Source organism: Salvelinus alpinus, chromosome 21 (assembly GCF_045679555.1).
Source record: "Salvelinus alpinus chromosome 21, SLU_Salpinus.1, whole genome shotgun sequence".
NCBI classification, from domain to species: domain Eukaryota; kingdom Metazoa; phylum Chordata; class Actinopteri; order Salmoniformes; family Salmonidae; genus Salvelinus; species Salvelinus alpinus.
Genome location: NC_092106.1, coordinates 8,917,653 through 8,942,988, shown reverse-complemented (window position 1 = coordinate 8,942,988; position 25,336 = coordinate 8,917,653). Strand labels below are relative to the sequence as shown.

At 42.5% G+C, this 25,336-nt stretch overlaps 1 protein-coding gene across 2 annotated transcripts in view; it reads left to right on the top strand.

Moving 5' to 3' along the window:
- Positions 1-21,384, top strand: part of LOC139547741 (uncharacterized protein C14orf132) — a 39,002-nt gene extending 17,618 nt beyond the window's left edge. Inside the window, exons 2-4 of one of the 2 annotated variants that reach the window (XM_071356771.1) lie at positions 15,210-17,816; positions 18,552-18,720; positions 19,742-21,384. In XM_071356771.1, coding sequence (XP_071212872.1) covers positions 15,210-15,428 — 219 coding nt within the window. In that variant the 3' untranslated portion in view covers positions 15,429-17,816; positions 18,552-18,720; positions 19,742-21,384. The remainder of the gene's footprint in view (positions 1-15,209; positions 17,817-18,551; positions 18,721-19,741) is intronic. The other variant, XR_011669595.1, reaches the window with a different exon arrangement.
- Positions 21,385-25,336: the final 3,952 nt, after the last annotated feature.

The following is a 25,336-nucleotide window of genomic DNA, read 5'->3' as shown; positions in this document are numbered from 1 at the left end:
CCATGGAAGACGTAATTGGTTGCACTTTAAATGCTTCCTCAAGCAAATCTCATGCAAAATGACTCAAATGTTCCTATGCTAATAAATTTAGCAAGAGAGCATTACTACTTTCAACAAGATTTGGTTAATGTCTTTGTTTTCTGGGAGCTGAACCAAGGCCATTTCCAATTTGAATGATAATGAAAAGTAAACGGCTTACGGCAATCAAAAGATTATTCCCCAAAAATATTTCTCTAACAAATCACACAACGTTTTTATATTCTACCTTTTGGGAAATGTTTGTTATCTGAGAGTTTAATGTATCTAGCGAATTTGTAGTGGATAAAATGGTCAGATGACTTCTTAAATTGAAAAATGTCTAAAACTTGTATATTATCCACTGACTCACCAGATGCAGTTCCTTAGACCGCTGCGCCATGTGTTAGAGAGGAGTGTGTGTGTATGGGTGTGCTGTAGAGCACAGTGGACTTCAATCCAGCACACTTGTCATGTTTGGAGTGCATTTCCCTTTTCCCATTTCCCTCCATTTTATTTCCTGTAAGTTTTTGTCAATGAATGTAATGAAAACAAATTGAGGACATTGCACACTACAAGAGTAGGCTACACACGACACGAGAAATAGATTGACATGTCATATCAGTGAGATTGGACTAGCGAGACTGGTGTGATGTAGAAAAGCCCATTGGTGTCTCTCTGTCACCTCATGAAGACAACCTTTCACCCTCAGGGACGATTAGGTGGACAGTTATAATCCGCCAAAATCTGTTTAGATCAGTGTCGGAAACTCATCAGTAAGTATTGTGCTTTACACTTGTAATCTCGGGTAATCTATCTGATGGAAACGTACAGTTATGAATACAACTTCTGTTCCCTGAAGTAGGGAACGGGGTATAACATACTATGGGGAGACAATGACCAATCATATTCACCGCCCCACCCCCCAAAAAAGGGTGCTAAGGCCTCCCTCGGATGTCCCGTCTTTCTAGCCGAACCCATTGACGGCGCTGGGCCAAAATATGTTAAACCTCGTTCCCTCCTTCAGGGAACAGTAGTTATATTCATAACTGTATGTGCCCTTTCAGTTGGTCACTCGGTATAACATACTATGGGGATATACAATCACGCGTCATGCCGGCTCCGAGGGTACCAAACTAGGAGGCCCACGGCAGCCCATGCACACACAGGTTCCACCGGCTCCAAAAAGTGGTTACAGAAGCCACCTTTTTCCCTAATAATTACCCAAGAAGCCTGAACTATCAGATCCCCATATAGGGAACCAGAACCTGCTGCAACATGGCTATGTGCACTGATATGCTGCCAATAGACCCCACGGTTCCAAGAACAATACTTACCTTGCAAGCCTGAAATAACAGAACTCTTGGTAAAGTGCACGGCAGCCCGAGGCTCAAACCCACAGGAAACCTGCAGTAACCTGGAAACTGTGTACTCGCGCTCTGCCAGGGCAGCCCAAGGCTCAAACCCACAGGAAACTGTGGTAGCCATGATAATACACACTTTATGCCCTGCCACACCCCAAGGCACAAACCCACAGGGAACTGTTGTAACCCAGATAAATATGCAATCGCAACGCTGCCTAACACACACTCCCGGACCCAGCCATAAGAACACTGAGCCACACTGGGAGCAGTTACATCCAAGCGATAAAACCTCATAAAGGTATGTGGGGAACCCCAACTCGCTGCAGCGCAGATATCACCAAATGGTCATGCCACTGAACAATGCCCAAGAAGTTGCCACACCTCTAGTGGAGTGAGCACACTCACCGCTAAGCAACCCATGTCCTTTGCTGTCATATTCCAGGGAGATCAATCCAATGAGAAAGATGCTGCTTAGAAAGTACCCTATCCCGAGGTGGATTAGCAAACAGACAAAAAGCTGGTCACAAATGCAGATATCTATATACGTGTGTAAAGGGTGCACTGGACACAGGCCATGCAACCTCTTTTGTTCACTGGAAGCAAACGAAGGGTGTGAGAAAGGGAACAACTCAAGCCAGGGACCTGTAAATGAGCCTGCATGCTTCCCAGCCGAAACAGTTCAGAAGAGTTCATGCATATATAATGACAACATTTTGTGATGTCTTTATTCCTTTTGGACTTCGGTAAGGTTTTTTGGGCTGTTCGGGCACACAAAGTTTTCTGGAGACAAGCTAAAGTTGGTAGGCAAAGTCTACGCCCCTTCGTCGGTGATTGGTAAACAGTAGGGATTATTCAATAAAGTCTGTCATTCAACAAGAGACAACTCATTTATAAGCACATTTTTTCATCGAGAAATACTGCAGCAAAAATCTTAGATGTACAATTGCCTAGATCTCCTCGGCAAAAACTTGAATGAATGAATGACAGATGTCTTATCATCTTAGATTAATTCTGTTTTGAGGACAAGTGTATACTGGCTATGGCGTCTCAAAATGAACAAACCGTACTATTGGTGCTTTTCTAGTTTTTTTTGCAACGGTCTTTTTAAGGGAGTATGTGAGCCCACTCGTTCGTTTCACCTAGCCGAGTTTAGCTAGGCCACAGCCGAACTGAAGCATGCTGACGCCTTAAAACATAGGCATAACCTTAGGAGCAAAAGCTGCATTAGGATATAACATCACTTTGGAGTCGCCAGGTGTGAACTCCAAACAGGAAGGCTGCACTGATGGCGTGTCGAGATCCCCAACACGCTTGGTCAACGGCAAGGCCATGAGCAGAGCAGTCTTTTAGGCCTTCCTCTGACACTGCCTGGTATAGAGGTCCTGGATGGCAGGGAGCTCGGCGCCAGTGATGTACTAGGCTGTACTCACCACCCTCTGTAGCGCCTTGTGGTCGGGTGCAGTGCAGTTGCCGTATCAAGATGTGATGCAGCCAGTCAAGAGGCTCTCATTGGTGCAGCTGTAGAAATTTGAAGATCTGTGGGCCCATACCAAATCTTTTCAGCCTCCTGAGGAGAAGGTGCTGTTGTGCCCTCTTCATAACTGTTTGGGTGTGTGAGGACTATGTTAATTCCTTAATGATGTGGGCATTGTCTGTGGTCTATTGCACAATCAGATGTTCTGGGTAGGGCTGCAGAGGATGTGGACGGTTTTCCTTCTGACAAAGTATTTTCCTCTGGGTCCTCTGGGTCTGTCTCCACATCAGACATCATGTCTTCAGTTGCCCCCGCAAATCGGTGCTTCTCTTCAATTGGCCAACTGGCCAGAGTGTAAAGATCTATGTGTAGCTGGTGCAGAGGAGTCAGGCGCAGGACAGTATAGATGAGTAAATAAAAGTAACTTTACTCAAAGTCATCAAAATACAAGAGAATTTCCAGCCACCACCGGCCTGAGGAGAGACACATGGAACGAGGGATTAATACGGTAATCTGGGGGAAGCTGTAACCTATAACAAACCTCGTTCAGTCTCCTCAGGACTTTGAATGGCCCCACAAACCGCAGGCCCAGCTTCCGGCAGGGCAGGCGAAGGGGCAGGTTCCGGGTCGAGAGCCAGACCCGATGGCCTCACTGCGGTGACGGTCGGCGGTCGCCTTCTGCCACCTCGGCTAGAAGGCCGGTGATGTCGACCGCCGAACGCCGCCCGAACAAGGAGAGGGACCGACTTCGGCGGAAGTCGTGACACAGAGCCTGTTAAATTATAGGAGACAATAAGTTATTCTGCCCAATAAACAAATGGTCTTGAACATTGGAATCTCAAACAAACAAATAAAGAAAGAAAGAAAGAAACACACAAACTAAAAGCAGTGGAACAAGTGTCAACTTTTCCAAATTCAGTACTTCATTTAAAATGTATGGATTGGTTTACATTTATAAACTAACCTGTCTCTGTCAACGCTGCATTCACTTTTTGATGTCCCGTTCCTTTCAAGTGTCCGACGACTTATGCCGCTCTTTCAGTCCAATACCAATTTGCAGCTGCATCTGAGGAGTCAGTAGCTAGATTCCCATCCAATTGGCAACAGATTTTCATGCGAAAAATCTGAATAAAGAGAATATGCAAATATTCCCACCAGTAGTGTGTTTCCACCTAACACACTTGTTGCGGTTAAAAACCGTGCGTAGTGACGTAGTGCATACAATTTACTTTTCCACTTAAGTTTTCATGTACACTACCGTTCAAGAGTTTTGGGTCACTTAGAAATGTCCTTTTTTTATCCATTAAAATAACATCAAATTGATCAGAAATACAGTGTAGACATTGTTAATGTTGTAAATGACTATTGTAGCTGGAAACGGCAGACCTTTTATGAAATATCTACATAGGCGTACAGAGGACCATTATCAGCAACCATCACTCCTGTGTTCCAATGGCACGTTGTGTTAGCTAATCCAAGTTGATCATTTTAAAAGGCTAATTGATCATTAGAAAACCCTTTTGCAATTATGTTAGCACAGCTGAAAACTGTTCTAATTAAGGAAGCAATAAAACTGTCCTTCTTTGGACTAGTTGAGTATCTGGAGCATCAGCATTTGTGGGTTCGATTACAGGCTCAAAATGGCCAGAAACAAAGAACTTCCTTCTGAAACTCATCAGTCTATTCTTGTTCTGAGAAATGAAGGCTATTCAATGTGAGAAATTGCCAAGAAACTGAAGATCTCGTACAACACTGTGTACTACTCCCTTCACAGAACAGCGCAAACTGGCTCTAACCAGAATAGAAAGAGGGATGGGAGGCCCCGGTGCACAACTGAGCAAGAGGACAAGTACATTAGTATCTAGTTTGAGAAACAGATGCCTCACAAGTCCTCAACTGGCAGCTTCGTTAAATAGTACCCGCAAAACACCAGTCTCAACGTCAACAGTGAAGAGGCGGCTCCGGGATGCTATCCTTCTAGGCAGAGTTGCGAAGAAAAAGCCATATCTCAGACTGGCCAATAAAAATAAAAGATTAAGATGGGCAAAAGAACACAGACACTGGACAGAGGAACTCTGCCTAGAAGGCCAGCATTCCGGAGTCGCCTCTTTGCTGTTGACGTTGAGACTGGTGTTTTGCAGGTACTGGAGCATGCGCTCTCTCATGTCATCAGGGTCGATAGCATGACAAACCTGTCCAATTAATAGGGGATAACACAGAGGAGCAGATGATGTTGCTTATACAACCCAGAGCCCTGTTTGAGGAGATGACAAACCCCCGTGTTAATAATTCTTTCACGGAAGAAAGGGATCATCCATTCACACATACATCACATAATCTGACAACGGTGGAGTAATGGACACAGCGCTTTGTGCCGTTCACTGGGAAGAGATAAGATTTGGGAGCTATTCAGGCCTTGAAAAGATGAGGTTGAATTAGGGGAATCTGATGCCCTCAGAATGCCTGTGGACATTCTACACCAGTGCTTAATACAGACCATAGGTTTAAATACACAGCAATAATCAAGGAGAGCTAATTTAGTACAGGATAATCACCATGGTTATACACCATCACATGGAACAAACATTGGCATCATCACATCCTCCTTTTGAACACATAATGCCACCTGACCAGAAATACAAACATGGGCCCTTTGATGGACTGTCTGTAATATTAGTTGTGAAAGAAAAATGCATTCAAATATGTGTTTTGCTCTGACTACATGTTCAGAACATTTGAGACTTAGTTTTAATGCTGTAATGTTCCGTAAAAAAATATTTTAACTCAAAACAATGCTTTTGTAGCAGCCTTATCTCCCACCAATTAAATGTATACACGTATACAAATATGTTTGATGCAATGTTCTCAGCTCAGTTGTTTTCTCGAGCATGATGAACATGCATGTGTAGAAAAGCTTAACAGTGCTGACATGTCAGTTCAACAGAGCAAATTGAGCCGAATAGACTATTTTCAGGGCAAGCATGATCAAATGAGTGGAAAGACCGGTGTTTGTGTGTGTGTGTGTGTGTAAGAGAGAGTACTTTGAGCAGTGGTTGAATAAGTACCCAGTTGTCGTACTTGAGTAAAAGTTAAGATATCTTAACAGAAAATGACTCCAGTATAAGTGAAAGTAACCCAGTAAACTACTACTTGAGCAAAAGTCTGTACCCCAAATACCCTGAAAAACGACTTAAGTAATACTTAAGTACATTACATTACATTACATTAAGTACATTACACCACTACCTCTGTGTGTGTGTGTGTGTGTGTGTGTGTGTGTGTGTGTGTGTGTGTGTGTGTGTGTGTGTGTGTGTGTGTGTGTGTGTGTGTGTGTGTGTGTGTGTGTGTGTGTGTGTGTGTGTGTGTGTGTGTGTGTGTGTGTGTGTGTATGGGTGTGTATGGGTGTGCAGTGTAAGTCCACTCTAGAGCACAGTGAGTTTTTAGAAGAGGTGTAAAACAAGTCAGACAGTAAGCACTATGTTCCCCATCCTTTCTACCCTCGCTCCAGGCCAAATCCAGCCACTTGTCATGTTCAGAGTGCATTTCCCTTCAACTGGTTAGGGGCTCATCAATAAAAGAGAACACACGTCCATTTTATTTCCTGTACGTTTTTTGTCAATGTTCTGAGAACATATTGAGGACAATATGGCTCACTACAAGAGTAGTATACACAGCGAGACATTGACATGCCAAATCAGTGAGATTGGACTTTAAGTGGAGGGAAAGACTGGTGTTATTTAGAAAAGCCCATTGTTGTGTCTGTCACCTCATGAAGACGACCTTTCACCCCCAAGGACGTTTAGATGCACGGTTATAATACCCCAAAAAATCTGTTTAGATCCGTGTCGGAAATTCATCAGTGTCAGTACTTTACACTTTTCATTTGGAGTAATCTATCTGTAGGAAACTGGGTCAGCGCTTTTCGCTATTTGTTTTGTGTATGCTTTCTGTCACATTGACAGTTAAGACAACGGAACACCACACTATCCACCCCAGGGCTCATCTCTTTTTAGCTGAAGCTGCATGAAACATACAATATTTATATTCCTCATTTTTTAACAATAAGTATGCCCGAGACGCCGTTGTAGACCTTGATGCCTTTTCTCCTACCAATGCTCTTACCTCTTAAATGGTTCCACCACGTTGTTTTGAGGTGTACTACTAAAAATGGGACAAACAGTAAAGTTCTGCAACTGATTACCTATCGCTCAGACAGATGTTACAGAGGGGAGAAACATCTGCTTGCTCTGCAGCCTTTCCCCCCTCTCTTCTCAGAAGGGGCTGTGGAGACAAGCCAACAGAGAGTGCAATTTCTTCTACACAACAGCACTTTAGAGATGGCTAATTGCACTGTAAAATGTTGGCTCTGGGTAAAAGGGCTTTCTCTGTACTGTGGCAAAGTGGGCTTGTTTTTGTGGATGTCAATGTATTTTTAACACCTGCCTTGTCATAAATGTATGACAGAGGTAGAAGGAGCTGTGAGGATGCTGTTAACATGTGACAGTAGAGAGAGAGTTGGTCCGCTGTTTCCCAGCGGAGAATGTCATTACATAATTGGTACCTTGAATATTTTAGCTTCTTTTGTGACGGCATTCATAATTCATGTTAATGCAGGCGCAACACCCTGGTGGTTACATATACAAATTCCTTATTTTCCTTTCTCTCATCTTTAATTGTTTTTTTCTCCTCCTCTTTTAAACACGATGCTGACTAAATATTAGTGTCAGATATTTACAAAATACAATTACAACACAGCCTAATGTATCAAAAATAAAATACTTTTGCAAAGTATTGTATTTAAATAAAAGAAAAGTACTATTATTTTCAAAATACCTGAGCAATTTCCCCCCTTAACCTGAACAACAGTAATGGTAACAAAAATGTTTGACTTGCTATGACTGTGATGTGGTTGTTTATCTACTAGCTGAATGCACTGACTAAGTTGCTCGCGATGCAAAATGACCTAAATATAAAAATGACCATATGGTATTCTTATTCTAATTAGCTCCACCCCCAAACAAGACCACATTTGAATGACTGGAGATGGGAAAAGATACATCAAAATGTATGCAAATAAATAACTAAATAACATTTTTAAATACAGAAAATACATTTTAAAGTAGTCCCAAAAAAAGAATGGACTATTTAAGTAAAATATCCTGTGCAGTTGTAAATTGAACAAATGCATGTGTGAACACCAACGTTTTTTTTAATATCAACTTATTTTAGAAATATATCATATTCTATCAGGACTGTTGAAAAGTACTTTGCATTTTGAAAATACAAAATACAGTTCTCCAGAGTATCTTGTTACAAAATACACTGGACTGTAGTTCACGCCAGTGAAATACAATTGACAAAATACTAAAGTTATTTAAATACGTACTTCAAATACAACAACATAAATACTGCCCATCTCTGATTAGTATGACCCCACACCTTCTCCAAGATGATCTCCCTTTATCCCCGATTCACAGTCATTTCTCTAATATTGGTTCGGAGGGCTCAGGTTGATGAAAGATCAAGAGAGACTCCATCGCCTCTCAACTAAGTAATATTTCATAAGATCATAATGCAACTGCCACTCCTTGGTGGGATTAGCCACCTTCTCTTCTCTTCTCTGAATGGAACAGAGAGTTTAACCTTATTTGTCCATCAGAGCCAAAGCCTACAGCAATTTGCATGTCAGGATGTCCATTGTGCATGTCAGGAGTCTATCGTGTCAACTGTCTTTGCAAGGCTTTATACATTAGTGGAATAATGATATTATTTTCAAAGGAGGGCGGCTGGGGGAAATGGTGACGTAGTGTGGCTGTACACACGGCAGATCCAGGATTCGGACAGGGACCAGGTGGACTATGTCTGTTTGGGTTTTAGATTCCCAAAGAGTTAGCTCTAAGCGAAAACATCATTGTAGACTGACCTTAATCTGTTTACTGAAATCCCACTGATAAATTATAGACTCACCCCTGTTCCTCTGCTCCCCTTGCCCCTCCCTCATGTACGCACACACACACACACACACACACACACACACACAGAGTCATGAGTCTCTCTGCACTGGTCCAATCGCTGCTCAGTGCTGTCTGAGTCCAGCGCTCTCCTTTTAAATCCCCCTCTCTGTGGTGAATCAGCACTCGCAGCGCAGCCCTCCGGTGATACAGCAAGTGGTAGAGAAGTCTACTGAAACAGCCTACAGTAGGTACTCCAGCACTCTTCTTTTTCGTACTCCCCCCCCCTCCTCAAATATTGTGTCGTCCCCATCACCCGTTTCCCTGGGTCGACCCTACACTTTGTCTTTCGCTGTCCCTGCATCCTCTACACAACTCAACTTTGTACTTTGCTTGTTTTGCTGACAGTGTGGCGTACGTGGTTCACAGTGTAGTTTCACTTGAAGCGGCTCTTGCACTTCCAATCACTCTGCCTAGTGATTGTAATGCACATTGAAGAAAGAACACATGGGCAGAGCATGTTTGGGACATGCTAAACAAAGTACGATTGGTGCATGTAAATTGTGAATTGTTAAATGCATTGGCAAGTTAATGGTGCATGGTTAAATGACCTAGGCTTTTAGCTTTCTAAACTGGTAGACTAATGACCTGACTCTCATGACGGACTTTACATGGTGGAATTAACATTTAGGCTAATATAACCATCACTTTAATTTTTTGCTGGGTTGACAACATTCCCATTTATGTCAGTCGTTTCTCTCCTGTGCGAGTGAAGACGTGGTAAATGAATCATTAGACCAGGGATTGTGTGTTGACCTTGAATTGTTATTCTCAGAATTATTCTGACACATCGCTATGTTTTAAGATGTTTGGAATTAGAAGCATGACTTTGTATACAAAATGTAAACAAACAAGACCAATAGGTCACAACTGCTAGCTGTCTTACTCATTGATTTTGCGATACAATACGTGATAATGAGGATAGTTCAACAACAACCACATATAGTTTATGTCGGGCTCAGTCTTTACTACGAAAACAAAAAGGGAACTACAAGCACTCAGATCTCTTAAACGGCCTTTCTTTATTCTCTGAAAAATCTTGCCACTTTAATTAAATATACATATTATGAGGTTTATGGAGACCGTAATTTTTTTTTTTTTTTTTTTTTTTCTCCATTCATTAGGAAATGAAATGCTTGTTAGGGTAAGTTCCTCAAAAACAAGTGAAAGCAACAACAACAACAAAAAGTGTCTGGACCCCTCATTTACTAAATGGTTTCCTTTATTTTGGCAGTTACCTGTAGACCGGACGGAGAGGTATCGCTCGTGATAAAACATACATTTGGTTGTAAAAAAGCAAACTTCTCCTTTCTCCTTCATACATTATTGTTCATAGTCTAAATTGCATCTTAGTTCTTCTTCTTCCCTGTCATCCCTATCTGGAGCACAACACTTGAATGGAGACAGATGATGAACCTCTGTGGTAAGAGATCACTTAAGTGCTGCTATGCATACGTGAATAACTATGACGTTTGTGATGTTTTATAGATATGTTCGCTCGTCCTTCACACAGGCCTCCTCTGTGTGACCATGTGAGTTGATGTTTTCTGTTCTCTGTCAGAAGATTGATATCTAAACCATCTGGGTATAGAATGTTGGATATTGTCTTGGATATTATCTTCCATAATACAAATCATCTTCCACTGTGAGAAAGGTCCATGTTTAGAACTTTTGCTTTGACACCATGGGCTGTACCCGAGCCTTAGATTAGGTTTTGTCATCTCCACTGAAAATCGGTGAGGTGAGGGAGACGTTATCAGACAGACTGATCATTAAAAGAAGAATTGATCGGTGAACTCACACCTTGCCTCCACTTCAGTGACAACGTCCGCAGACAACTCTTCCATCCAAACGCGGCGGGGCACATCACCTCTGGTTGCTTTTAAACTAAGTCGAGGAGTGGGGAAAAGTGTAAGGTCTTTAGGACCTTCGTGGTATGCATGGTGATTGGTCAATCCACATATAGCACATGTATGGTTGGATTGACACCTTCAGAACTCTCCCTGGAACCTAAACTGGTTATTAACTTTGCTGAAATGACTTGCTATGAATATCCAGTGTCCTATTCTATATAGGGGGTCTGTATGTTGTGGAGTACAACCAGAGCTTTATTTGGGACCCAGGTGTTTGTTGACTGTGATATACGTTTCAGTGGAAAGTTCATTTTTAGTTACCTCAGTGGAACACGCTTTTGGCACACATTTCAGCACAGTTAAACACCTGACACCACCAACTGTAATCATTTGTCTGGTGAACAGTATTTGGATAAAGGAAAAAAACAACTCAAAGCTGGAGGCAGCTGGTCATTTGATGTGTGTGTGATCATCATGCAAAACAACACAGCCGCGGGGCCTGTATGTTATTTACTTCAACATTTATCATCCCTGTCATGACACCACACTTCTCTGGTGGCCTTACACCCTGCGTGGTCCTCCCGGGGTTTAATAGCACACTGAAATAAAACTGGGATGACATAATCAAAGACGTGGTTGTTATTTAGCAGGGTTCTCCTCTCGTGTTGTGACAGGAAACAGAAGCCTGTCAGTTAGGCTCCCCGGCCTGCCAGTGAATGCTTGGCTCTTTTCCCATTGCCTTGTTAGAGAGTATTAATTACAACTCCTAACAGCGGTCGCTATTGATGAACCTCAAGTCTTAATTTGCTGCTTCCTTCTGTCTGTTTCAATGGGTTTCTCATTGGCCTCCAGGGAAAGACAGAGCTCATTGTGAGCCAATCAAAGTAATTTGTCTCATTCATTCACCGGGCCTGTGTCTGAGGTTTTTCACAGTTGCTCAGGGCCTTATACACATCCTCACCATTGAGAGACATTAGGCAGTTTTCCATTAACCCAGGTTTATTCGACAAAAGCAATCATTGCGACATGTGTATTGGAAACGGCGGATATAGAATACCCTTTCTATAGATCGACGACATTTTTATCCGTTCGACACGGGTGGATTTATTTTGCCTAACTTTCTTTATTGCGACTAATTTTGATGGAAATGAATTACGATTGCCGAATACTTTAGATAGGTACATGGGGCACGTCATCAAGTAATTACTGTATAAGCTCCACTTTACATTTAATTCTAAATGCCTACTGCTTGCAAAATAAAAATGTTTAACTCTAAAAATGTTTCTTTGCAATACAAGGATTGTCCTGACTTTCAAGAATGCCTGAATTTCTTCGCCTTGCTTTTCTGGTTGGCTGGCAAGTTTCACCATCCAAATATTTCAGATCTACGGGAGTGAAAGTTTCACCATGGCATGGACTAACCTAGGCAGCCGATGTGGCGATACGTTGACACATGAGAATGATTAGAATATGTGTCAGCTATTGCATTCTATCCATGCGGGAGACCTGAGACATGAAACAGATAGGTGGGAGGGCATACAGGCAGTCGCAAATTTATTAATGGGCAATTTGCCTAAATAGGTAATGGAAACACTTGAACCACTATGTCCAGCTGTTTTAATTCGACATGATACACTGAACAAAAATATAAATGTAACAGGCAACAATTTCCCAAACTTGCTCAATGGACGACATGTCTGGTGAGTATGCAGGCCATGGAAGATCTGGGTCATTTTCAACTTCCAGGAAGTGTGTACAGATCCTTGCGACATGGGACCGTGCATTATCATGCTGAAACAAGAGGTGATGGCGGCGGATGAATGGCACGACAATGGGCCTCAGGATCTCGTCACGGTATCTCTGTGCATTCAAATTGCCATCGATAAAATGCAGTTGTGTTCATTGTCCGTAGCTTGTGTCTGCCCATACCATAAACCCACCGCCACCATGGGCCATTTTGTTCACAACATTAACATCAGCAAACCACTCGCCCACGCCACGCCACGCCATACAGCCTCTCGGCCATCTGCCCGGTACAGTTGAAACTGACATTCATCTGTGAAGATCACACTTCTGCAAGGTGAGCATTTTCCCACTGAAGTCGGTTACCAAACTGCAGTCAGGTCAAGACCCTGGTGACGACGACCAGCACGCAGATGAGCTTCCCTGATACGGTTTCTGACAGTTTGACAACACTACACAACTTTAATTGCTGATCAATTGAAACTTTGTTTGACACCAAGTTCTCCCTGATCACTCTTCCTGATAGGAGGTGTAGTGGAGGTAGACGGTGGTTCCTCCTGGTTCCTCTCTCTTCTTATCAGTAGCAGATGGGAGGAAGAGAATGATGAACCTGTCCCTTCCTGATGGATCGAGTATGTCTCCATCTAGACCGGCGGTGCAATGAGGCGCGGGGACAGGGAACAGCTAAATGATTGGGCCATCACTGGGTGCAGTTGTCCCGTCTGGCTGGTCCTGCCATATGTTAGAGCAGGGTGGGCCAACTCAGACTTAGCTGATAAATGGATGTGCGTTTTAAGCCAGGCAAGGTGAAGAGGGGTGAAGAAGACAGAAAACACCAAGAAGTACGTGGAGTGAAAACAAACCTGGCCGTGTCCTCCAAACAATCCTCCAAATGCACTATATATGCAAAAGTATTTGGACACCCCTTCAAATGAGTGGATTTGGCTATTTCAGCCACACCCGTTGCTGACAGGTGTATAAAATTGAGCACACAGCCATGCAATCACCATAGCCTAACACTGGCAGAAGAATGGCCTTACTGAAGAGCTCAGTGACTTTCATCGTGTCATCGTGATAGGATGCCATCTTTCCAACAAGTCAGTTTGTAAAATTTCTGCCCTGCTAGAGCTGGCCCGATCAACTGTAAATGCTGTTATTGTGAAGTGAAAACGTCTAGGAGCAAGAACGGCTCAGCCGCGAGTGGTAGGCCACACAAGCTCACGGAACGAGACCAACGATTGCTGAAGCGCGTAGCGCGCAAACATCGTCTGTCCTCAGTTGCAACACTCACTACCAAGTTCCAAACTGCCTCTGGAAGCAACGTCAGCTCAAGAACTGTCCGTCAGGAGCTTCATGAAATGGGTTTCCATGGCCGAGTAGCCGCACACAAGGCTAAGGTCACCATGCGCAATGTCAAGCGTCGGCTGGAGTGGTGTAAAGTTCTCCGCCATTGGCTCTGGAGCAGTGGAAACGCGTTCTCTGGAGTGTTGAACCACGCTTCACCATCTGGCAGTCCGATGGACAAATCTGGGTTTGTCGGATGCCAGGAGAACGCTACCTGCCCTAATGCATAGTGCCAACTGTAAAGTTTGGTGGAGGAGGAATAATGGTCTGGGGCTGTTGTTCATGGTTCGGGCTAGTTCCAGTGAAGGGAAATCTTAATGCTACAGCATACAGTTACATTCTAGACGATTCTGTGCTTCCAACTTTGTGGTAACATTTTGGGGAAGGCACTTTCCTGTTTCAGCATGACAATTCCCCCGTGCAAAAAGCGAGGTCCATAAAGACATGGTTTGTCGAGATCGGTGTGGAAGAATTTGACTGGCCTGCACAGAGCCCTGACCTTAACCCCATCAAACACCTTTGGGATGAATTGGAACACCGAATTGCCCAACATCAGTACCTGACATCACTAATGTTCTTGTGGCTGAATGGAAGCAGGTCCAGCAATGTTCCAACAGCTAGTGGAAAGCCTTCCTAGAACAGTGGAGATTGTTATAGCAGCAAAGGGGGGACCAACTCCATATTAATGCCCATGATTTTGGAATGAGATGTCCGACGAGCAGGTGTCCAAATACTTTTGGTCATGTAGTGTAACAACAGAAACACTCTTGTCTGGTAAGTTATTTAGCTAGTTCAAAGCTGCACATTTGCAAGAATCACATCAACAAAGCCACAGCAAAAATATTCTTATTTTATTATTTATGGCCATGAAACTGCACCTTTAAACTGTTAATGGGTTTTAATTTTGAGGAGTATAGTTTGACTCAGTAAATGATTTGAGTAAAGCTTATATACAAACACTGGTGAGTCCCATAGGAGAGAGGGAGACAATGACTGACTGTTGGATAATATAGGTCATGCAGCTGTGATCGTTAGAATAGAACACAGGGTAGAAACCCCAAGAGTGACTAACCAGATGCTCTTGATTGTTCTTGTTCACAGCACTGAGGGTATTTCTGTTCACATCATACAGTTCACATTATACGTGGGATGTTCCCAAGTGTCTACATGTCACACTGATGTGTCTCATTATTATACCCTTTAAAACACATTTAGTGTTCAGTACTTCAATAACTGCATTCTGGACCATTTTATCAACCTTATGATACCTATTACCCTCCAGATGCTTTTTTTGGTCACAGCGTTACAGAGCTGCTGTACATACGGGCTATCTCTGATATGCTATTATGCTGGCCTTGATCCAAGTCATCTTTTCATCTCTCTCCTCTTTTCTTTTGTCCCTCAGCATTATCCGGCTGTGAGTGGGGCCTTCATGGATTCCCCGTACAATGGCAACACGTCCCTCCAGACCTCCACCTCCAACCTCAACGCCAACTTCTCCCGGCCGACCGAGGTGGAAGAGGAGGGCAAGTACTCCAGCGACGCCATCTGGCTTTGGGTAGCCGTCATTGCAACCATCGGCAACATAGTAGTGGTAGCAGTGGTTTGCGCCTGTGCCTTCTAAGACCCGTTAGTTACAAGCACACAGCCGAACATCACTCTTGCCCCATCTTTCCTCCTCTTGAACCTATCCCTGTATTCATTTTACTCTTGTAAGTGTCCATCCATAATATTAAAGCAAAGGCCCTGTTCTGAGGGTCAACGGAATATGATAGTGAAAATATAGGGACGGGCTTAACTGATGTTCTCTAGGACTAGGAATGAGAGAAACAACCCTCCGTAGTTACCATACTGTATCTTACCTTAAGCCTATGTCTCACACTGTTCATTTTTTTATGAGAAACGGTGAAGTGAGCAGATGTGGGCTGTGCCTTTTTCTAATGAACATGGTAAGTTAGTTAAGGAAGTGGGTAATATATAAAGCAGCTGAGTGAGCCTCCCTTCTGCTTTCCACCAGAGGTCAGCCTACAGGATTAGGGAAGTGTACAGCTGTGAGATCCCCTCTGCCTATTAACCTGAACAGAACACCACACCATATATCTTTGTCTTGTTGATGTCATGTGACTGTTTGTCTGGAATGGATGTGTTGATGCTGCTGTCTTGGTCCAGTTCTCTCTTGAAAAATTGATTTTTATCTCAACGAGACTAACCTGGTTAAATAAGGGTGAAATAAATCATCAGCAGTTCTCGTTGTGGCTGGCCATCGTCTCGGAGACCAGTGGAGAGATATGTGACAGATGGTGGCTGGTAGTGGGGCAGAGGGGACAGCGGAGGGGCCCAGGGCAGGCTTGGCAGTGCCCCCAGTACCTGGTGTTCTTTCCTGTGACTGCTGCACCGCTGCACTACCATTCACCATTACTGCTCTGTCCTGTCCTCATCAGCCTGTCAGTGATAGAAATCTCCCCAAGCACTTTATAAAACGCAATAAAGTAAGGAGTTTTCTTCCATTTGAACTGCATTGTTCTGCAGTGGCTGTAGACCTGTGCCAGTTTAACTATGCAGTGAAGGCATCCTATTGGGCACACACTGGTTGAATCAATGTTGTTTCCACGTCATTTCAATGAAACGACGTTGAACCAACATGGAATAGATGTCGAATTGCCGTCAGTGGGATAGCAGTGGTTAATGTTTATGAGTGAGACAAATGTATAGAAACACAGTGTCACCCACAAGCCAAATGAGTGAATGAAGTTGTCAGCACAAATCAGATGTTATACCACCCCTGCTGACATTATCTGATGTTACGGAACCACCAATTACATCGCACTAAATCATTGAGCCGCCCACCATTACTAGACCACTGCTACAACAGCCTCAAGCTGTTGAGCTAGCAATCAAGTGAGTTCTCTCGTCATAAGAAACCCCATTGCGGTTAACATTCGTTTTTTAGTTGCCGTGCCAGGCATGCAGCATCTCACATTCGCCTCAGAATGTCTCTCAGTAGACTAGTGTGTGTAGGTGGCAGCAGCCCCAGTAGTTCTGTGCACCCAGTGGAGTCGGGCCACAGACTTGTCAAACCGGCAGGGCTTTAATGAGTTGTAATGCCTCTCTCTCTCTTTCCTAAAGCGAGCACTGACCTCCCGTTGCGCTGTGGTGATCAGAACAGAGCTGATCCCTGCTGCACTCAGCTGCTCTGAACAAAGATAGTGCTTCAAGTGCATTTTTAGAGTGTGACTTCCTCATTTAATCAGCACTCGTTGATAGAGAGAAAGGGGAAGGAGAGAGGAGTAGACGAGAGGAGTGACTGCATGGGAATTGATTTATAACAGCCAACTTCCATGTCATCGCTTTGAAATACAAAACTTTTTTTGAAGTTGATCGGAAAATTCCATTATTTTTATTGAAATCAACGAAGTGGAATAAAAAGTTTGAAAATTGAGAGATTTAGGATCAAAGGTCTGGCTGAGCCGTCACTTCACACGGCTAATTGCCCTGATCTCACTGTACAGTAGAGTTAATGAAAACAAGAGACCGATTCATCATGGCATCTCTGAGCGGTCCTTTTCAGGGTCCTTAGAGAGCTTAGCCAGAAACCTGCGGGAACATTAATCCGTTGTCTGTTACAATAAACAACAACAATCGCACTGAATGGGGTCTTCATAAGTATCTGCTGGCAATAACTCAAGATAACGCTAACAAGTTAGAATTATACATCCCCACTCTATGTAGTTACTTTAATACTGTAATTATTCTGAAGCCAAATTCATATGAACTAGGTGAGGAATCCCAGTTAGCTATAATAGGAATTTCTTCTACCCTTGTATCGGCTGTGTGCTTTGACATGGGACTGGTTAAGGCTCAGGTGCCCACTGTCTACGGCTCGAATTATGTGCCTGAACTGACTAACACAACTCCTACCCGTCAACTACTTATTGACCATGGACGCCCCTTGACCACCATGGATGATGGTCCTCCTACACACCACAAAACGTCATCACAGCCTCAAGCCCAGGTACCGTGTGAACCAGTTTGCAATGTCACTTAGGCGCGCGGTTCACCGGACAGATTAATAAGGCTAATCCTGGACAACAACAAAAAATATTATATGGAGATTCTCTATTGAGTTTAGTGTTTATTCCACGACTAGGCTTAATCTGTGTCCGGGAAACCGCCCCTTACTGTTTAAGATTTGTTTTTAATTACCGCCTCCATGTAAAAAGTGAATTGTTGCGCTATACATTATGCATCTGGCTGTTAAAGGGAATAGTTCTTTTTTAGTTTTGGGTAACTTGGAGTGATGGTTCATTCATAATCGTATTTGTTTGATGTACTGTGTTTCTTTATTTCTAGAAGTCAACATTACTTCAGTCATACTAAGTCTACACTACATATTGAGTTTAAAAATTCCATTAAGCATGTAATTTCCTTATTTGTTCGAATGGATGAATCTCTTTACTGTGTTACCTGAGAGCGTGTGTAGACTTGTGATACTGTATTATATGATAAATGTCACATTCATAAAGAAACACTACTATGACAATGCTCATGTAGACCCTGCCAGTTACAGCTGTTAAATGGGGGAGACGTGGCCATGGAGTGCTCCCTCCACCAACAGATGCATTTCACCACGTTTGACTTCCTCCCTCCCTAGGCCCAGAGGGGACTGAAGTCTGCTTAATCACACCCCATAGAGCATTCCATCCTCCTTCTCCTTTCCCCTCTGTTCTCTCTCCTTCCATCCATGCAGAGCACTAGACCGTGGTTTCTGCATTGGCACTGGCCTCTGACCCGAGGCAGGGCACCTCATGCCCACATGCCTCTTCCTTCCCAGGCAACAAGAAATAGTCCGGTCGTTGCTGGGGAAATGGACAAGTCACTCCTACGAGAGGAGAATTGTAGGAGCAAGGAGCAGCTGGGTATATAAGCGAACACACACACACAATGTAAATGTACCTTTCTATAACATGGTTGTGATGACAATGCTATGATGTCATTATGTGCTCTCAGGGTTTGTATTTTGTTCTTATCTTTCAATACATTGTAAATGTTTTACACCATTTTCTCATCATAGTTTTGGTTATAGCAAATCATAACATTTATAGGGGCCATTTAAAGTTGAGCTAGATTAAGTAAGCTTCAATTTTGGATTCTGTTCAGTCTATCGCTTCATCTATTCAGTCTGTATCGCGGAAGCATTACAGATTGTGTGATAGAAATGTGAAGGTAATTGAGCTGACATAATGCAGAGTTTACCAAGAATGCAGTCTCCACTAACGCGGGAACATTGCCTTTACATGTCAATCCCGATGTAACGCTGCACTTCTGCAATAAAGATTGAATAGAGGCCTGAGGCTAATATTCGATCCAATTATACTAGTTATAATTTTGCTTGAATTATTTAGCACTGTATTGCTGAATGTCATACTGAAGTTATTCACTCACACTCAAACATGCTTACCGCTGAGGTATAGCCCTAGACTATGTTGCGTAAATATGCTCCCCCAAACTAACTTGGGAGCTCTATAATTCATAAAATCTATAAATTCAACAATTTGTAAATATTTAAACGCTTTTGAATCCAACATTTCACATATCATGATATACCCATGTATAAATTGACCAATGACCTAGCGGGGTAATGAAAATATAGTTAGACTTCCGTGGGTGTTTCTATATGTTGTTGCCATGGGAACACCCTCCATAGATCACCTCACTTTTGTGGTGTTCTCTGGCTCTGGGTCCTCGTCAGACGCTAAGCATCCCAGCTCTCTTCCTCTGCAGAGTGTTGCGTTACCCAACGAGGCTTCGCTGCATGTTTGTTAAGTCGGAGATATGAGAATGCTTCTTGACTTTAATGCTGCCGGACATCATATCCCTTCCCTGCTGATTCACAGCGGCTCCCCTAACCCGATGGCTTGTTTGTGTTTGTCTCCACAGACTCCCAGGAATTTTCCATCCTTCCTCGGCCTCCAGGAATATATATGCTAATTAAAGCTGACTTCCTATATCCCGAGTACAGCAGAGACAGTATGGTTGACTAGGGACTGTGTCTTTATAAAAGCACCCAGAGGAAACCAATAAAGACTACATGGAGGCTGGGAGGAATATTGTGGATAGGTGGGACTTGAGAGGTGACAGTAACAGACATCGTATTTATGACTTCAACAAATAATACCATATCTTATTCAAGGTTACTTGTAGCTAACCTTATTTGGAATGTGCTGTGACTCACGACACTCAAAGGACCTAGAAAGTGAAACCACACTATGTCCATCCTTCTGGAGCCCTGTATGTCTTGTTTTGAAATGGATTTCTGACAGCGATTCACATATTCATTGCACTCAATGAATGGATATTTATCGACTTCGTTGACTCTGAAGACTTGGATTCTACATTTCTGTGCATCCAGTTGCAGTGTTGTAAGTTCTGATCGCTCCCTGTAGGTGTCAGGGTTACCGCTACGAAATACTGATTAACAGAAAGGCTGTTGGCTAAATACAGGAGCTGTATTAGTTCAATTAATTCACAATGTTCATTCACAAAAGTGTTCTATAACAATTACTTCATACAAAATACTGCACAGAGTCATGTCACTGCAATTGTTTTAAATTACATTTCTAGAGTGGGAGGGGAACACTTTCTGTCTTGACTATCCATAAATGTATGACCTACTTTGAAAAGATATCTTGTAAAAAAAAAGAAGGAAATCTAACATTTGGGGGTTTTCTTTTAATTTCAGTATGTGTATAAGCATGATTGCAGTGTACAGTATAAACACTATGGGGGTTATTGACACCCTTTTTATTTTTAACATGATATTTGAGGCTCATTATTATTTTGTTCCCATGCTAGATTAACCAAAACATGCGCACACACGCATTGTGAAACGTGGCTCGCATTACAGGAGCCAGGATTCAATATGTGTACCTTTTTATAAGGATAATGGATGTGTACACGTCAGTAAATTAGACCAGCTCTGTTGCTCATAGGCTCCTCACTACCAGTAGTCCCAACATCCAAGCCATGTGTGCATGCTCATTGCAAAGACATCTTAATATGGAAAACACTTAAATGCAGCTGGTGCGAGACCACATGACAGTTCAACCACGATCATTTTCTTGTGTTTTCAATTTCTATTGTGATATTTTGATTTAGTATGAGCTTACTTAGCTTGTTTGCATGTGTTGTGTTCCTTCCGTCTCAAAATGTTGTTAGTCGACAACTCTGCAAGCTGCGTTCCAGTAAGGGAGAAATAATGTAATAATCATGATCTTGTGGAATATTGTTTGGATGATTCATTACTTTGTACATGAAGAAATATGTAGAACTAATGTGGAATGTTTTTTTTGTAAACTTTTTATTGATCATGTACATTTTTCCAATGTTTTAGCAATTGTCAGTGCAGAAACATCGCAGCTAAAGTCTTGATGTGTTTTTTTTTACACACTCTTGCAGGTGAACAGAAAAGCTTAGAAGTAAACATGTTTTACCCTGCATAATAAAAAAATCTATATCGTCTTTTAACCTCATGATTTACCTTCCTGTTTAATTCAATTAAATTGATAAGAATGTGAAAATGATAGGTTGTCCTGTCAGGTTATTCTTCATTTGCATGTGAATGAATAATATTGTGCTATCACAAATCTGTCAATGTCCTGCTCATATGGGGTTGAATCCGCAGTGGACTCATTTCATCCTTTGAACAAATGTTTTTCCCCCAATTCATAGTGATGGGTTACTTATCAGAATTTAAAGAGAGAACTTGTTCTTTCAGAATTGGCATTGGCTCTGAAATGGCAACTCCAGTTCAAAACTGAAATCAGCTTATTTGTTCTGGCACAGCCACACTCAAGTGGCCTTCTAGAGATAATGTCCCTTGCAAGGAGATAGACTCAAATTGGACTATTATACTGTAATAAAACATTTACAGTTGAAGTCGGAAGTTTACATACACGTTAGCCAAATACATTTAAACTCAGTTTTTCACAATTCCTGACATTTAATCCTTGTAAAAATTCCTTGTCTTAGGTCAGTTAGGATCACCACTTTATTTGAAGAATGTGAAACGTCAGAATAATAGTAGAGAGAATTATTTATTTCAGCTTTTATTTCTTTCATCACATTCCCAGTAGGTCAGAAGTTTACATACACTCAATTAGTATTTGGTAGCATTGCCTTTAAATTGCTTAACTTGGGTCAAACGTTTCCGGTAGCCTTCCACAAGCTTCTCACAATAAATTGGATGAATTTTGGCCCATTCCTCCTGACAGAGCTGGTGTAACTCAGTCAGGTTTGTAGGCCTCCTTGCTCGCACACGCTTTTTCAGTTCTGCCCACAAATTTTCTATGGGATTGAGGTCAGGGCTTTGTGATGGCCACTCCAATACCTTGACTTTGTTGTCCTTAAGCCATTTTGCCACAACTTTGGAAGTATGCTTGGGGTCATTGTCCATTTGGAAGACCCATTTGCGACCAAGCTTTAACTTCCTGACTGATGTCTTGAGATGTTGCTTCAATATATCCACATAATTTTCCTACCTCATGATGCCATCTATTTTGTGAAGTGCACCAGTCCCTTCTGCAGCAAAGCACTCCCACAACATGATGCTGCCACCCCAGTGCTTCACGGTTGAGATGGTGCTCTTCACCTTGCAATCCTCCCCCTTTTTCCTCCAAACATAACAATGGTCATTATGGCCAAACAGTTCTATTTTTGTTTCATCAGACCAGAGGACATTTCTCCAAAAAGTACAATCTTTGTCCCCATGTGCGGTTGCAAATCGTAGTCTGGCTTTTTATATGGCGATTTTGGAGCAGCGGGTTCTTCCTTGCTGAGCAGCCTTTCAGGTTATGTCGATATAGGACTTGTTTTACTGTGGATATAGATACTTTTGTACCTGTTTCCTCCAGCATCTTCACAAGGTCCTTTGCTGTTGTTCTGGGATTGATTTGAACTTTTCGCACCATGGTACGTTCATCTCTAGGAGACAGAAGGCGTCTCCTTCCTGAGCGGTATGACGGCTGCGTGGTCCCAAGGGGTTTATACTTGGGTACTATTGTTTGTACAGATGAACGTGGTACCTTCAGGCGTTTGTAAATTGCTCCCAAGAATGAACCAGACTTGTGGAGGTCTACCATTTTTTGCTGAGGTCTTGGCTGATTTCTTTTGCTTTTCCCATGATGTCAAGCAAAGAGGCACTGAGTTTGAAGGTAGGCCTTGAAATACATCCACAGGTACACCTCCAATTGACTCAAATTATGTCAATTAGCCTATCAGAAGATTCTAAAGCCATGACATCATTTTCTGGAATTTTCCAAGCTGTTTAAAGGCAAAGTCAACTTAGTGTATGTAAACTTCTGACCCACTGGAATTGTGATACAGTGAATTATAAGTGAAATAATATGTCAGTAAACAATTGTTGGAAAAATGACTTGTGTCATGCACAAAGAAGATGTTCTAACCAACTTGCCAAAACTATAGTTTGTTAACAAGAAATGTGTGGAGTGGTTGAAAAACTAGTTTTATCCAACACTTTAGTTTTAATGACTCCAACCTAAGTGAATGTAAACTTCCAACTTCAGCTGTATGTGGCTCTTCTATTTCTCATATATACAATTAAAATGAGAATCAATTAGTGTCAGTAGCAATTTGACTGAAGCTTAAATCCTGGGCTTTTTCAGGGCCATTTAAGCATTTCTTTAAATGTTTTTTTCTCTGAGAGGAACTGGGGTGAACCACGAGGTAAAAGCACTAATCCACCTGACGTTTTAGAGCTGGATCAACCTTGGATTGCGGGAACTTTACTTGGCTGATGTGTTACATAATATGTCAGGAAATTGGCTTACATAGGAATTAGGAATATTAATACCAAAAGTATTGGTGTCAGCCTGACTGTCAGTCGCTGTGGAAAACCAGTAAATCTTTAGGTTAAAGGCTAATAATATTTGTCAACGTTTTGATAGGTGGTAAGAAAGTACAGAGTATATTACATTTTAAATGCATGCCTGGATAGTTTTATAGTACGGTAAGCAGTTGATGTGTATACGTAAGACACACTGGGTGTGTTTTGTACAGTTTAGGATGTTTGGGCTCCAGGCAATCCATGATAAGCCATCTGTAGTCCTGCCACATATGTGTCTTTGGGGAGAGAATACACACATATTGGGAATACCCCTCTGTTAGCCCACTGGGCATTCTAAAGCTTAACAAAACATGTTAATTTGCTGCCATCCCAATGATGTCACAGCAATTTACTCTAGAGTAGAGTGCTATCCTCCACTTCCTCAATACAGTCTCCACTGGTCCACAATGAAATATCAATCCTTTATTGATTTTAACACTGAAATATGCCTTGATTTTCAGGTCAGAGTATCTGGAATGCACAAACACAGTAAAACCATATGTGGCTGAAGTGTACAATTGCTAGAGCCAGGTTTGAATCCCTGTCGGAGGTACCCCCAACTTCGCTACATTGATGCCAGAAGTGGGATGGTGCCTGGGAGGCCATCGGAAAGGCGTGTTCACGAGAGGGACTTGGTATAGAGAAGCGTGGGGACTCTAAAGTATAATACAGTCATCTCATACCTTTTTTCACCACTTTTTTCAAATGTTGGAATTGCATAACAATCAAGCAGTCACTGTTTATAAAACCAACATATCACATAATAATTTATGCTTAGTGATGCTAAACTAAAGAGGGGATTTGGCTGTGTATCATTCTGAAAGAGCAGCATGGTATACTGGTTACCCCTGAACGACCCCAGACGCTCATCACTTTCCTGGGCGATCCGAATGCACCCTCTCCCACTCCTTGACTCACCCTGTCTGGCTCTTAGGTTGGAGATAGAGGGAAGCGTCAGAGCATGAAATGCACTGCTCCAGCGTTGTCTCCGGAGTTAATGGATACTCAACCCTGAGATGGTAATCAGAGGCATGCAGGCAAGGAGAGAAAGAGGGCGAGTGGGAACTGGCGTTAGCAAGATATACACTGAGTGTACAAAACATTAGGAGCACCTTCCTCATATTGAGTTGTACCGCCTTTTGCCCTCAGAACAGCCTCAGTTCGCCAGGGCATGGACTCTACAAGGTGTCAAAAGCATTCCACAGGGATGCTGGCCCATGTTGACTCCAATGCTTCCCACAGTTGTGTCAAGTTGTCTGGATGTCCTTTGGCTGGTGGACCATTCTTGATACACAAAATCAAATCAAATGTATTTATATAGCCCTTCTTACATCAGCTGATATCTCAAAGTGCTGTACAGAAACCCAGCCTAAAACCCCAAACAGCAAGCAATGCAGGTGTAGAAGCACGGTGGCTATGAAAAACTCCCTAGAAAGGCCAAAACCTAGGAAGAAACCGAGAGAGGAACCAGGCTATGAGGGGTGGCCAGTCCTCTTCTGGCTGTGCCGGGTGGAGATTATAACAGAACATGGCCAAGATGTTCAAATGTTCATAAATGACCAGCATGGTCAAATAATAATTATCACAGTAGTTGTCGAGGGTGCAGCAAGTCAGCACCTCAGGAGTAAATG